A 16,253-nucleotide genomic window follows, 5' to 3' on the forward strand; every position below is an offset into this window, starting at 1 on the left:
GGTGGTGTAGTGACTCACCTCAATCCGGGTGGCAGAGGACGAATCTCAGTTGCCTCCGTGTCTGAGACTGTCAATCCGCGCATCTTATCATGTGGCTTATTGAGCGCATTACCATGGAGACCTAGCGCGTATGGAGGCTCACGCTATACTCCATGGCATCCACGCACAACTCACCACACGCCCCACCGAGAGTGAGGACCACATTACAGCGACCATGAGGAGATTAACCCAACATGACTCTACCCACCCTAGCAACCAGGCCAATTGGTTGCTTAGGAAGCCTGACAAGAGTCACTCAGCACGCCCTGGATTTGAACTTGCGACTCCAGGTGTGATAGTCAGTGTCTTTACTTGCTGAGCTACCATGCCTCCCAAATTTTATGTTTTTGATAGTTCACCCAAAAACACAACAATTCTGTCATCATTTACTCACCCACATGTTATCCCAAACCCAAATGACTCACTTCTGTGGAACACAAAATATGTAAGGTAGTATGTTTGTCTCAGGCACCATTCACTTGCATTGCATGGAAAATAAATGCAAAGAAAGTGAATGGCGACTAAGTCTAACAGACTGCCTAAAATCTCTTTCTGTGTTTAATGTCAATGTCAATTTTATTTATATAGCACCATTAAACACAACCAGGGTTGACTATTGTGCTGCACAATAAAAAACAGAACACTTAGACAATACAATATCATTTCTAAAATACAGTGCAATCAAACTTCCTCATTGATAATATGCCAAATCAAAGAGATAGGTTTTTAGCTTAGATTTAAAAACAGATAGTGATGGTGCATATTTAATACAGAAGGGCAGAGCATTCCACAATCTGGGGGCAGCTACCGAAAAGGCGTGGTCACACCTACATTTCAGCTTCGACTTCGGGATGCACAACAATCTCTGGTTGGATGACTGGAGAGACAAAACCGGATGATGTTCAGTCAGTAAATCCGAAAGATAAGGAGGAGCCAAACCATTTAAAGATTTAAACATTAAAAGAAGAATTTTGAAATGTACTCGATATCGCACAGGCAACCAATGCAAAGAACGTAAAACCGGTGCAATGTGATCTCATTTTTTAGTACTGATTAAAAGACTTGCAGCCGCATTTTGAACTATCTGCAAGTGGGATAGAGCTGACTGACTAATCCCAAAATACAGTGAGTTACAGTAATCCAGCCTAGATGTAATAAAGGCATGAATTACTTTTTCAAAATCTTTACTAGACAGGAAAGATTTTACTTTTGCTAATAGTCGAAGCTGAAAGAAACATGATTTGACCACTGTATTTATCAAATTTTGTTTGTCAAATTTCAAACCATCATCAAAAACAACACCCAGATTTTTAACCCAAGGCTTCACAGAAGAGGATAAATCACCGAGATTTATTTTGGGTGTACTAAATGAATCCGACGGACCAAACACTATTATTTCAGTTTTACTCTCATTAAAATTAAGAAAATTTTAAGACAACCAGGCCTTCACATCAGACAAACAGGTCATAAGTGCTTCCAAACCATCAGAACTCTTTTTTAAGGGCAGATAGATTTGAGTATCATCTGCATAGCAATGGAACGACAGCCCATGCTTCCTAGAGATAGAACCTAATGGGAGCATATATAATGAAATAAGAATGGGAGCTAAGATAGATCCCTGGGGCACACCACACGAAAGAGAAGCTGCCTCAGATGAATGTTCACCAATGTTAACTTTAAAACTTCTATGAGAAAGATATGATTTAAACCATGTAAGAGCACTTCCTTTCATACCAGCACAGTTCTCCAATCGAGCAAGAAGGACAGCATGGTCCACAGTATCGAAAGCAGCACTCAAATCTAGGAGCACAAGCACAGCAAAGTCCCCAGCATCACGAGTTAGTAAAATATCATTTAAAACCTTCAAAAGTGCAGTCTCTGTCGAGTGGTGTTTTCTAAAACCTGATTTAAAAACCTCAAAGATCTTATTTTTGTCAAGAAAACTCAGAAGTTGTTGTAAAACTATTTTCTCTAAGATCTTTGTAATATAAGACAGATTAGAAATAGGTCTAAAATTGGCTAAAACAGTAGGGTCTAAGTTCGGTCTCTTAAGCAAGGGATAAACTGTGGCATGTTTTAACACATCAGGTACAGTACTAGTTTCAAAACATCGATTTATCATAGTCAAAAAGTAGGGACCCACTGCATCAAAAACTGGTTTCAGGAAATATGGAGGAATAGCATCAATGGACGAGCCTGATGGCTTTAACTGACCCACTATTTCTTGAAGATGTATAAAAGAAATAGGTTCAAACTGACTGAACTCAGCAGTACAAACAGAGGGAATGGAAGGATCAAAAGCAGGGGGAGATATCCCCAATCTGATATCATTGATCTTATTAACAAAAAATCTAAGAAAATCCTCACACACAGTTTTTGACACAGTTGGGTACTCACAAACAGTTGGATTAACAACAGCATTAAAAATAGTAAAAAGAGTTTTGGGTCTATGTTAATTCTTGTTAATGGTTTCCACAAAATACCTGGATTTCGATACTCTCACTTCCTTCTGGAATTTTGATAATAAATCACTAAGTGTTTCAAAGGAAATCTGGAGCCTGTCCTTTTTCCACTTATGCTCCGCTCTTCTACAGATCTGCCTCAAAGAGCGTACGTTATCGTCAATACAGGGCTCAGCTCTAGGTTTAAGTTTTAAAGTCTTTACAGGAGCCATTGGAATAATGGAAGAAAGAAGTTATACAGATCTGGAACAATATGAGGGTAAGTAAATAAGAGAAAGAATTAATTTTTTTGGGTGAACTACCCCTTTAACAGTAGTGTTTGTTCCCCAAATCCAAAATCTACCATATATATACAGTATATATATTTAGTATATATCACATCAGATTCCCAGAGCTGTTTGTGAAATTCCTGAATTTGTGCAGATTTTATGCACAATTTTGTGGACTTTGAGGACAGAGAGAAAGGGGCATTTTTTATTGTATTTGTGGGATAAGATGAGGAACTTAATCTGTGTTTACAGTAGCAGCAGAGATGGGCTGTTTTTGAAATAGTATTTTTCTCTTTAAGATTTGGAAGCGAGTGGCTGTTTGTGAGTAAAACTTCCGTCCTTCTGTTCATCTCTGGCTGCCAGCCACCAGCAGGAAACAAAGACTGGTTTATGCAAATGTCCACAACATTTTCTCTCTTTCTCTCTCAACCTCTACAGCACACTCTCTGTCACAATCTTCTGTCTGCTGTATCTGCTAGAATTAAATATTTCTATCAGATGAGAACACTCACAGATTAACAAACCATCACACTGAGAGACACAGAACATCTCAATCCACACACGCTTGCTTTTATCAGCCCACATTTGTTAATTAAGTTAATAAGCACAGAATTTGTTTTCATCAAAAAGGGAAATATTGAGACACTGTGGAATTAACTGTATGCTACAATATCCGGATTGAAAGTAGGAATGCGTTGATAAAAGAAATTCCAGCTGATACAATAACTGATAATTATTGTATAATTATGTTATGGCAAATAACTGATATCATGGCTAATATGATAAATATATACAGTTTTACCTATTTTTGCACAAAAAACACTATACTTACACTAAGTAGGGTAAAAAGTACTTAGACTAAGCAATATCACTTGCTTGTAAAATTAGGCATCAACACGTTTTAATGTACAGTATAATATGGTGAATTTAGGTAAATTGGACCACGTTTTGTGATTAATGGCATAAAGTGGCCCAATTTACCAAAATTCATACTATATTGTACAGTATAGTATAAATAATTGTGTACTTTTAAAACTTGGTATAGAAAAAGAGTATGCTGTTTGAATAGAAACAATATGGTATAATATAATCTGCTTCAGGTTGTGCACAAGTTATATACCATCTCAGCACACTCATTCACTCTCTCTCTCTCTCTCTCTCTCTCTCTCACACACACACACATACACACACACACACACACTTCTCTAGATCTCTGATCAGGAGGTGACCTCACTGTGCGAGCTGTAGTCAGCGCAGGGTAGCAGGACATGAAATAAAGTCCTTGTTGCTCATTTCTGTTCAATTACTCCCACCATGGCACCTGGTTGTGTGTGTGCCTGAGCATGAGTGCCTGAGTGACATGCAGCCCCTGTTGGAATGTGCCCTGCCTGTGCGTGTGTGTATGTTTGTTTGAGTGAGAGAGGCAGAGATAGGGCAAGATGCTCTGTGTCTGGTCCACTGCATCAGACTGTTTAATTTTTTCTCTGAATTGAGTTCTATAACAGGGCCAGCTCCTGTCAGTCAGAACTATTAGACTGGCCAGGTCTGTGAGTGACACACACACACACACACACACATTCACTGAACATGCTCAAAGCTCTGCCACCCCATCGCCAGCGTGAGCAAACAGGAAGTGACAGCACAATGCCCCTTGAGTGCCCACGGGCACACGTATGCACACACACAGTGAGAATAGGGAGGTGAGCGGTGGCTAATCTCAAAAGTGGGGATGTAACAGAGGAATTTAAATGTCAGCCTTACACAAAAATACACACACAGAGGTGCTGAACGGGGGAGGGTGTATCTGTAAGGGATTTGATAGGACTGCCTTCCTCTTGACTCCTTCAGTCAAGCTGCGTCCGTTTGAACTCTTAAAGCTCTTCCTCTTTGCTTCTCTCACTCTCTAATCCCTACAGGAGTCTTAGGCCAGCTGTAATTCTCCTTAACTATTGTATGTATGTGTATGTAACCCTCATGTTCTGTTGAGATTTACTTTACTGTCTTTATGATAACTTTCTGTGTTAAAATAATGATTCACCTCTTTTTTCCCGTCAAATGATTTTAATACGTTCATCTGATCAATTTAAAGCCAGTCTGACATATTACTAAAGATTTAAAGCGACAGTTTGCCCTAAAATGAATATTCTGTCATCATTTACTCACCTTCATGTTGTTCCAATCCCGTAAGACTTTCTTTTTCCCATGGAATACAAAAAGAGATGTTAGGCAGAATGTTAACAGCCTCAGACCACATCCACGTGTTTTCGCTTATTTTAAAAAATATATTTTTATCTCTGTTTTCAGTTTTCTAACACTCTGTCTACACTGAAGGCAAGCTATGTTGCATTGCAACGCCTTGAGGCTGTCTACACTAGACATGTCAAAGCAAACATTCTAAACCGTTTATTTATCTTGTTGGTAGGAGTAGCGCCAGCGTGTGCAGTGCAAAATAGAATGGGGCATCTGTTTACTGTCGATGCAACGGACGAATGCAGTGTTGACCGCTTTATTAATTATAATGTGAGCGATTCACTTTTGTTGCATCACATCGTGCTGCTCGTGTCTGGTGTAGACAGGGTATAATATCATCGTTTTCTGAAGTACTCAGTACTAGAAAGTGTTTCCGAAAGTGTCAATTTTTGGTGGAGGAAAACACCATTCAAGTGTGGATGAGAGGCGTAAATGTTGCAAAATCAAAGCGTTTTAATTAGTTTTTATTTGAAATCTCTGTTTCTTTAAAGTCATTGTTTTCCAAAGTACTCAATATTAGTGTGTTTTAGAAAGTGTCCATTTTCGGGGGAGGAAAACGCTGTTCCAGTTTGGATGAGAGGTGTAAATGCATCAAAATCAATGCGTTTTCAAACGAAAACTTGTTAATGTGGATGTGGCCTCAGTTCCTATTCACGTTCATTGTATGGAAAAAGAGCAACATCAACATTCTTTAAAATTTCTTCTCTTAAAAGAAAGAAAGCCATATGGGTTTGGGATGACATGAGGGTGAGTAATGACAGAATATTCATTTTTGGGTGAAAACCCTCTGTTGTATTACAAAGTAGGCATATATATTTTTTAAATATATAGATAGTTTTCAAGTATCAAACTCACAGTGCTTCTGTTTGGGGTCAGTATGACCCTGCCAAAAACACAATACAATAAAACTTCTCGAAATAGACAGCTGGAACCAATCAGAAAATCTTAGTATTTGAAAATTAATTGCATTTATTCCTGTTTTATGTCTCGGGTCTCCAGACAGAGGCCCCAAACCGATGCAAAATTTCAGAACTGCTATGCATTTTGTAAACCTGCACCTTATTTCAGCCAAGTCCGATCTAGCAGGTAAATTGTGAATGCCATAAGTAGTGTGTGTGTTTGTACGTATGTGCAGGGTAATGGGAGAAGATAGATTGGCATTTGCGCTTTAACTCATAAGGCTGATTGGAGAGTATTAGTCTTGGTGACACATGTTTTAACAAAGCCCCCTCCCCCAATCCTCACTAAGCCCCCGTCCCCTCCCTTGGCGCTGCGAGACGGGCCGCTGTCAGCGCTATCCGTTGGAGTGGATCTCAGAGTCTTTATGATGCTGAGCAGACATCTTTCGCTCTCCCATAATCCCCTGCTTTACTCTGATTATGAGCTTCTTGTCCCATCTTGCTTTGTTGTCAAAATAGAAGCAGTTTAGAGTGATCCTCTCAGCTATTGTCGTTTCGATCACCGCTGGCTTTTGTGCTTTCATTCTGACTTGTGCGTCTTGTTGTTTCACTGTTGTTGTCAATTCTTATTGTTGTTGTCGTGTTTTTTTTTTGTTCTAAACTAAATACTGGCTGCAGCATTTTGATTAGCGTGCCAGGCGGGACTGAACTTCGACATGAGTTGCGTCTGAAAGAAGATGTTGCCAAAAATCTCCTTCGCTAAGTGTCAATTAGCGCTAAAGCTAGTGTTTACGAAAACTAAAAAAAAAAAAAAATTAAAATCTATTGTGAGGTGGGATATTTTTTCTCTTTTTGCACTGCCTAATTATTTTTTCGTATCATCGAGAATGAGATGTTTAAATACAGTTTTGTTTTCTCAGTCCAGGTTTTAGTGAGCTTTTTAGTCAAAATAACACTCCCATTATGTGATACGCAGGGAATACATAACAACTTATGTAAACTTACTATGGTCTGGTTGCAGATAGGATGAGCTGTACAGGATCAATCCAGCCATGCTATCTATTAACAGTGTCACTGACCTCAACAGGGCAGGACAATGCCACTAGATCAGTATCTGATAGGAATGCAAGGCGCTTATCACCAGTCACACACAAGTGCCCGTTCAAAAATAAATAGTTGGGGTTTTGAACTACAAATGAAAATAAATGTACTATTTCTTACTGCTGATAAAAGGAATTAAATACATTCTCTTTCTTTTTCTCCTGCATTCTCCTGTGAGCAGCAGTAATCCGGTGCAATATGGTCCAACATCTGCCTCCACATATGATGGCTGACCTCCTCCATTGACCCACTTTATACCTCTTTAGTATGGCTGCTCACAGCTTGTACCTTTCCATTCCTAGTGTGCTTTTCTTCTCACATATCGCTATCTATTCTTTCATATCTCTATCCATCCATTCCCTCACAGTCATAGCCACTGTCATTGCCTTTTACGCCGTCTCAATCTAAAGGTGTTTAAAGAGATTGTTCACCTAAAAATGTATCTTGTGAATGAGACTCTCATTCTGTTTAATATCTCCTTTTGTGTTCCATGGAAGAAAGAAAGTCATGAGGGTTTTGAATGACATGAGGGTGAGTAAATTATGCCAGAATTTTCATTTTTGAGTGAACTATTCCTTTAAGATCAAGTTTTGTGTACAGTATGTGTGTGGTTTAGGTGGGTTATGCAGGTTGATTTTGTTGCTTAAAGAATTTTAGGCCACTGTGAACTGTGAGCTCATTTAAGTGAGTGGGTTTGTGACCACAGGTTTCTAGACCACAGCAGTGGCTTGAAGTGAGTAATGGGAGACACCTTTAAGACAGTGACCCCTGAACTCTTTCCCTCTCTCTCTCTCTCGCTCTCTCTCTCTCTCTCTCTCTCTCACACACACACACACACACACACACACACACACACACACACACACACACACACACACACACACACACCCACACCCACACAGAAGCCTTGTTTAATGGCCGGTGCATAGGTGAACATTATCACACAGCTGTTCTGTCTGCCGTTTGCAGGAGTGTTGAAACATGTAAATTAAGTAAGAAAACTGCTACAGAAAGTCATTCATTTCTCCAAACACTTTGAACATATACACTCAATGTAAATACAGTATACAAAACATAATAACAGTATATACACTGTTACAGTCATATGTCATTGTTATAGTCCAAATGATTCTTTTCAAAATGTTATTGTGGCCTTTCTATTAATAGCATAGAAGAGGCAGGGCAAAAAAAGCAGAGAAGTGGTGGCACAAGGATCCAGAAACGTGGCCAGCTGGATTTGAACGCTGCCTGCATCAGCACCACTAGTGAAGAACAATATATTGGCCAGGTGGATCGATCTTCTGATTTTTTTTGTACTGACAACCCTGTCAATAGACAGCACTTTTTCATGATGTTTGAGTACATTTTTAGAAATATAAAAAGGAAATATAAGAAATATTTGTATTCAAATCCATAAAGTTTTTGCATTTTTAATATATTTAAAAATAAATAAAAACTTATTTATTTTCATAAACTGCTTTAATTTTGCTAATAATTTTGTTTTTGTTTTTATTCATTTTTACTTGTATTAAATATGTTTTTGTTGTTTTATATATATTTTTTCATTTTAGAAATGTTATTAATTTTGCTTTAATTTAATTGAATTATATATTTTTGCATTATATAAGCCATCAGCCAATATCTATATATTGGTATTGACCATTAAAAAGAGCATATGTGCTAACTGCTAAGCCACAGCTTTGACCCATTGGATTCTTTCACTTACTGTAGTGCAAGAATGTATGACTTGTGCACGTGTACATTAAGCAGACGAGTTTTGTTATAGGTCTGTTCGAATGACCCTGTGACGGGTGAATATTTCAGACCTCTCATCGTGTTGGGGGGTCTGAAGATGAGACGTGCAGATTCTCCCAAAGGAAATCCAGCGCTCCGAGACCTGAGATCTGTATTTGGGTTAGTCCGAGTAAATCATTTTCTTTGTAACAAAGCCTTAATCTGTGTGTGTGAGTGTGAGTGTGTGTGTGTGTGTGTGTTGCAAAGGAGATTTGAGGCTGGAATGAGAAAACAGTGACATTGGATGTTGTTGTTGTTTTTCCCCCAGTTGTTTTTCTGGTGAAATCCAATTGCGCCTGACAAAGCTGTTCAGTCAGGGATTTTTTAAAATCTTAACATGAAGGAACATATGGAGACAAGATCTGAGGCAGATAAAATCACACAAGACAAGATTCTAGTTGTAAGCCAGTCAACCAGAGCACAGACATGGCATGTAAAAAAACCCAAAAACATCCTGTTTTGTTACCATTATCCAGAGGGCACCTAAGAATACCACCTGCTTCTGCATAAGTGCATAAGTGTGAGAGCCATTTATACCTCTTACATATGTTTAATTCGTGATATGTGTATAAATATGTGTCCATGTGAAAGGCCCTATTAAAATTCACTTTAATGTGCTTCTGCATGCAGCTGTGTTTGGCTAATGGTGGCAGAATACGTTTGGCCTCTTAGCCTGGCTCTTTGGGTTAATGCATCTCAAACAGCCAGGCTCTTAACCTGGGGACAGAGGTCCTGAGTAACCGCTCAGCACTTGTGCATACTGGGCGAGAGTGAGTAGGTACACAGTCCTCTCACACACAAACAGAGCGCCAAAGCAGATGTGCACCTTTTTCATCTGGGAGATTTACGGCATACTAACAAAGCAAACAAGTGCTCCACTCCTCTCATCTTGCCAGAGAGCAGGAAAGAAGAGAGCCAAAGAGATTAATGTTTACTGCTGGGCGAGTTCTTGGGCGTTTTTTTTTTTTTTTTCTTTTTTTTGACAGCGAGGCTGAAATAGGGTTCGACTCTATTCAGAACAGCCATACTATCTTTTTGTGTTTTCTCTTAGTTCAGTGTCCCTCTGTGCTCTGTCCCCATACAGTTTCTATGGTACCCTTCTTTCCACAGTGAACAATATCAGCACCCCAGAGCCAGCAGAGCTGCATTCTCTGTCTGGGCTCCGGCCCCTCACAAAGGACCCATTTCTATGGCAACTTGCAGTTGGCATGAGGAAAAGAGTGGAGGAGAACAGTGGGCATTGTTGTTCTCTATCGAGACCACAAAACAAAAAAGGGGGAAAAAAAATGACTGGAAAAAAGAGATTTTGTTGGAGAGGTTGGGAAAAACGCACAGAGAGTCACAAGAGAACAAGAACACACACACAAGCATGGAGAAACAAACAAATGTGTGTGCAGACACACACACAAAAACACAAGATGGACGTTACCTGGAGCTGAAGAGGACCAAGGCCAGGAGTTGCCGCGGCAGCAGCTGCCATAGAAGTAGGGATCAGCTGTATAGGGTAAGGGTCACCTAAGAAAAAGATCATTATGGGTTATGTCAGTAACCTGCATCACAGTTACATTGTCACATTGATTTCCCATCTTTCTAAGTAATCAAAACAAGAGATGGGGGAAAATATAATGCTTCAAAATATTAAGGTAAACGAACACTCAATTATTTTTAATTGACCAAAATGCAAACTCAGAACAAGTCAAGAAATCTATAACTAGTTTAATTTGAAAAAATGTCTATACAGACCCTTTGTACAGCTAGACTGCAAGGGTTTTCTTGTAACGATAAACACACTGAAACCAAGGTAGGCTGTTCCCTCACTGCATTTATTTACTAACCCTGACACATCTTTGCTCTACGCTACGTCTCTATGATAGGTAAAGCAAGTTCAATGCATCAAAGTCCAATGAAGATGAGTGAGGAACAATTGAGTAAAATATATATATAAAGACATATATAGCAATTTATCACAGTTTGGAATCACAAAACAGGCCAATTTATTGTATCGCAACCCAGATGTCAATACAGTATCATATCACCAAGTATGCTGATTCCCAACCCGAATCAAAATGTCACTTTTCTGACACAACATCCAAACAAATACAACACAAGCCTCTGGAACCTTTCATCTCCATGTCCCAACACCTTCACCTATGGGCCAGGCCCCCATCCCCCTCTCCTCTCCTTCAATGGAGTGACAGATCCACTGCTTTCTCGCCTGTCGGTAAAGACCTCCACTGTGCTGTCCCCCCTCCACTCTAATGAAAGGCTGATTGTGTGGCTGCTGCTCTAATACCCCGAACACAATAGCAGTTGAAGGCTGAGGCATGATAAGGAGAGAACGGTAATTAACGAAGTAACGTCAGCACCCTCTCTCCTCGGGCCCCGCACAACAGCCTCGGCATTGGAGAGATGAATCAGAACGCGAGGAGTGAATAGTGAGAGTTATTAGCGTCCACCTGCAGAAATGGGCTTTATAATTACATGACCAGGAGGTAAAGGTCAGTCCAGTTCTGGTAGTGGAGGCAGGGGGGGAGGGTGGGGAGTTATGGTTATCAGCATCACGCTGAAGAGGCCCGTGACATGAGAGACTGTGAGTGTGCCCTCACTCGTCGGTCTGTTCTGCAGGTTTTTGAGGTCAAAGTGTGATGAACAATGGAATCATGCTGGTTGAAAAGGAAGAGGATGTAAAGAGGACGCGTCTACTCAGTGTCCACATAGACAGTCTTTGAAATATATCAGATTACGATGACACCATAATTCTGTTATTCTCAAAGAAACAGAATTTTTGCAGTTTCTATGGTTTGTTTAGGGTGAAGGCATCCATGTTGACATCTGGCTAATATGACAGATGAATTTGCACCAAAATATTGTAGAGCTTGGCCTGTCATGTCAACATCAAAAGATATGGGAAACATTATCTTGTCCCTTTAAATAGTTAGGGTAAGTTAATAAGCCTATTTATTTTGCTATCCTAACTATGCATGATTATATGATTAGTTTTTGCATATAGCATTGTTTTTAAGTGCATTATGCAACCCTGTCACCCATTTTTGGGTTGTGACCCACCAGTTGAGGACCACTGCTTCAGAGTATGTGTCTCTGTAGAAAGAGGATGTCGAGGAAGTAAGCAATAAACTAGATATTCCAATCAGTCTGTCCAAAACATTTTTCCCATACACTGCCTCCCTCCCATCCCCCCTAAAATACTCGGCCGCTAGGTTAAAGATTGTCCTGGACCCCATTCAAGGATGTATTCTGGGGAGATGTGTGTTTTGTCTTTTTTTCTTGTCTTTCTCTCAGTCCCTAAACAAGTATTCCAGCTATTTTATGTCTCTCCCGGGTACAGCTGCAACAAAAGAGCAAAACGAAAGAATGCAAACATGTTCCTGTTGGCAAGAAGGCAGCATTTTCAGCCTGACTGGAAGAGCTTTGTGTCCTGGCTCCGGGGAGCAACGGGTGGGAAACCAGTGTCCCTTCAGTCCAAATCCTGCAACCAGAGGGATTTCATCCCTCTTTATTTTCCACTCTGGCTTTGAGGGTTCAAATGACGGCTTGGTCCCTTGTGAGCAGGCACTGTAATGGTAAGTAAATGACATGCGTAATTGAAATTTTGGGCAGGGTTTGATGGTGCTACTGGCTATAATTGAAATAGAGAGTGTATGGCTGGGTGGTAGGGGAGGTGGTGGTGGCCGGGTAGAGGAAGAGGGAGGGGGGACTTGTTTGGGAAACTGTGAAGCACAGTGGGCGGAGCTGGAGATGCAGACCGGTCCGTTTCATGAGGGAGATGTACGTTTATGAGTGTGTGAGCAATTGTGCGTGTGTATGCATACAGTTGGAGAGAAGTTGGAGGCGTGTGCGAGGCGTATTGGATGCATGTTCTGGCGGCTGCCCGTGTTAATATGAAGAAACCTGGGGCAGGTCACTCTACCCCCCCGTGAGAGCGCAAGCATTCTGCTGCAGCACTGCTGGCACTTGCCGCCTCGTTTCTCACGGTAAACAACACATTGCTTCACAGTTGGACTGCTACGGCCAAAAACACAAACCCCAGAGGAAGTTTTCTTTTTTTTCTCCTGTTCCTACTTTAGAACACGAAACACAGCGACACAAAAGCAAGCAAGTTTTTCTAGTCTGAGAGTCTGTTATGTGTGTGAGATGATGGGCATCAGTCACATTGGCTGATCTTAATAACACACCAGACAGGAGAAAGATGCTGTCCAACATTGGGTTGAAGACTCCTCTTTCGGCATTCTGGTTTGAAATCTCTAGTGTGAACAATGAACTAGACTGAAGTCTTTTAATTTTACAAGCTACCAGATCAAAGCAACCAGACTCTAAAATGTGTGATTCAGTGGGAGAGAGAAAGACACAGAGAAAGAGAGACACAGAGATAGAGAAATGCTCCACTAATACTCACTGCAGCCTGGTTTGTAGTTGAACCCTGGAGGAATCAGAAATCCTTGTTGGGCTGCGGCAGCCGCCAAAGTTCTCTGATCTGGAGGAAACACAGGTATCATCAATGGAGGCAGCTGACCCTGGACCTGCTGGAGAAAGATAGAGAAAAATGAACTAAGATGTTGAAAACAAACAAACGGTCTAAACAAAACAGGTCCAGCATGAAGAATTCTGATCCACCAAAATCATGTTGAATACTTGTCTCGGCCTCAGACATTCCATTCACTGACCATCTGATGCATATTGCACACAAAAGTAGAAAGAACTAGTGAAAATCACAAGCTCCAATCAGATTGCCTGACTGCAAATTCAAATTCTAGGATTTGGGGTGCACAAGGTTTTATCTGTTTAAAAGATGCCTGGTTGATATTAAGAGTGCTTGTAAGGAAATACTGGATCTGCCAAAGTTTGCCTGGTGAAGCTTGCCTTTAAAGGATTTGATAGTTTTGCACATATATTTCCACCAATTTCTTTAGCGTTTTCTGGTATACAGTACTTTAAGGTCTATTATTCAGGTACATTATTGTGATGTCATCTATTTCAGATTTACCTACCCCTAAATGGTACAGAAATAAAAACAAAAACAAACCATAGTTGGTCATATGGTCTCTTCCTATCTAATGGGTGGTTCCTGTCCTGAATAATCCACAAAGTGGACCAGACTACTGTACATGCTGCAAGTAAAAATATGGCTATGTCCGACTATGTCAGCACTTCACTAGCCAATTTATTCCTATACTGAGTAGAAACACATGCAAACACAGTGCTTTTCCATCACCTGTCCCCCGGGGACGAGTGGGCGGCTCTCGGGACAGTTGATCCCCCTGATTACTGTCATGGACAGTGTCACGTGAAGGCACATCTTCACACTCTAGCAACAGCTGGCCTATATTTCAGCAGAGAACCATGCTCGGCATCATGCCATGCCACTTCGCAAGGTTTACAGGATTAAATAAAATGGAGAAAAAAACAATAAACACCAGAGCCAGAGACTTTGGCAAGAGTAGAGTCTTGAGACACACAGGCCCAAAGAAGAAGGGGACAGATGGTTCTACTGACAAGAAAAACACAAAGGCTCCAAAAGGGACAATACTGTCTATATGAATGTGACTGCTCTGAGAAGAACAGGAAGAGGAAGAAGAATAGGAAGAAGAGAGGAAGAAGAAAGGCAAAGGAGAGAAGAGAGGAAGAGGAGAGCAAAGGACCGGAAAGGAAAGGATCATAAAGAAAGAAGGTAAGTAAAGGGGGAAAGGAAATGAAGAAAGTAGTTAAGGAAGAGAAAGGAAGGGAAGGGAGGATGTGAAATTAAAAGAGAAAATGAAAGGAAAGGTGAGAGGGAAAGGAAGAAAGGAGGAAAAGAACCATTAGGAAGAAAACATGAAAGGAAATTAAAGGAGTAAAAGAAAGGAGGAATGGAAAGGAAAGGAAAGGAAAGGGAATGGAGAAAGGAAATTAGGAAAGGAAGAGAGAAAGGAAGGAAAGTAAAAAAAGAAGAAAAGGAGGAAAAGGAAAGAAAGAAAAAAAGAAAAAAGAAAGAAAACAAAAGGAGGAAATAAAAGGAAGGAAGGGAAAAAGGTAAAGGAAGAAATAATAAAAGGAAAAGCAAGAACAGAGGAAAGGAAATGAAAAGTAAGAAAAGGAAGAATGGAAAGGATAGAAGAAAGGAAATTTTGGAAATGAAAGGGTGAAAGGAAAGGAATGGAAAGGGAAGGTGGAAAGAAAGAAGCAAAGGAAGGGAGGATAGGAAAGTAAAAGAAAGGAAGGAAAGGAGGAAAAGGAAAGGAGGAAATTAGGAAAAGGAAGAAGGTAAGGAAGGGAGAAGGAAACTGAAGGAAAGGAAAATAAAGGAAAGAAAAAGAGAATGAAAATGAAGAGAGAGAAGAAAATGAGGAAAAGGAAAAAGGAAAGGAAGGGAAAAAGAAAAGGAAAAGAAAGAAAAGGAAAGGAAAGAAGGTGCTTTATCACAGCAGATTTTGCAGGGTACAAATTTGTTTCTTTTTTCCTCACATTTATCTCTTTTTCTGACTCTTAGCAGCATACATGAGTGCTTTTGTATTCTCACCACAGAGCAATCAGTCCTCCACTTTGGTTAACCACAAACGGCAGGCCTATTCCAAGATCAGAAGGAAGTGGCGTTTTATTGTTGCATTACGACAGGGCCCCCATGGGCTGGTGTGGCTCTGACTTCCAGTCCTAATTGGACATATGCTCCTCTGGTTCTGCCTGCATCTCAGAGCCACAAGCTAAGGCTCTGCGGTTGCGATAGAGCTCGTGAATGCTTGCTGGTCGATGCGCACGTGCTTGTGTTCTCTGGTAGTGTTCTCTAGAGTGTTTTTGTGGCAAATTACAAGCACACGCTCTTCCCTTAAATGCATAGACATGTAAGTGAGCATGTGTGGGTGCATATGGAATTAGAGGCTCGTGGATCTCCTCAAAGCCTTGAACACACCATCATGCTGTTCTCTATTCAATCAACGTAGCAAATAGCATTACCCACGCAGAGTAGGTGAGGCTGATGTTGACATTTTCAGGCCAGTTAATGCAGTTTGAGGCAGAGAGCATCCAATTGACGTATATTATGAATCAGAGTTAAACAAAAGTCCATCCATCATCCATCCATCCATCTATCTATCTATGGTTTTAAGGAAACTTGAAAAGTTGATAAAATTAGATTTAGAATTAGAGTTGTACAATAGTCCATCAATCCATCTATCCATCCATCAATCAATCCAACCACCCTTCCTCCCTAAACCTAACCCAAAACATCTTAAGCACCTTTAAAAAAACTTCTAATCAGCTTTAACAAAAGAAAAAAAAGCATTCAAAGGATAACATAATAGCACAGCTAACTTTGTAAGTTTCCTAGTTGACGACAACAGAGAAAAAAGAGAGAGATATCAAAATTGAAAGAGAGCAAGAAAAAAAATCTATCGAAAGAAACAAACAGAAAGGGAAAAAGTGTAAAGTTGGCACCAAACTGAGTCAGA

The 16,253-nt window shown here is 40.3% G+C and overlaps 1 protein-coding gene across 7 annotated transcripts in view; it reads right to left on the minus strand.

Moving 5' to 3' along the window:
- Positions 1-16,253, minus strand: part of LOC127436639 (transcription factor SOX-5-like) — a 318,833-nt gene that overhangs the window by 28,735 nt on the left and 273,845 nt on the right. For 6 of the 7 annotated variants that reach the window (XM_051690889.1, XM_051690891.1, XM_051690890.1 and 3 more), the window contains 2 exons: positions 13,229-13,355; positions 10,244-10,329 (listed from right to left, as the gene is read on the minus strand). In XM_051690889.1, the coding sequence (XP_051546849.1) occupies positions 10,244-10,329; positions 13,229-13,355 (213 nt within the window). The remainder of the gene's footprint in view (positions 1-10,243; positions 10,330-13,228; positions 13,356-16,253) is intronic. The other variant, XM_051690888.1, reaches the window with a different exon arrangement.

Source organism: Myxocyprinus asiaticus, chromosome 47 (assembly GCF_019703515.2).
Source record: "Myxocyprinus asiaticus isolate MX2 ecotype Aquarium Trade chromosome 47, UBuf_Myxa_2, whole genome shotgun sequence".
NCBI lineage: Eukaryota > Metazoa > Chordata > Actinopteri > Cypriniformes > Catostomidae > Myxocyprinus > Myxocyprinus asiaticus.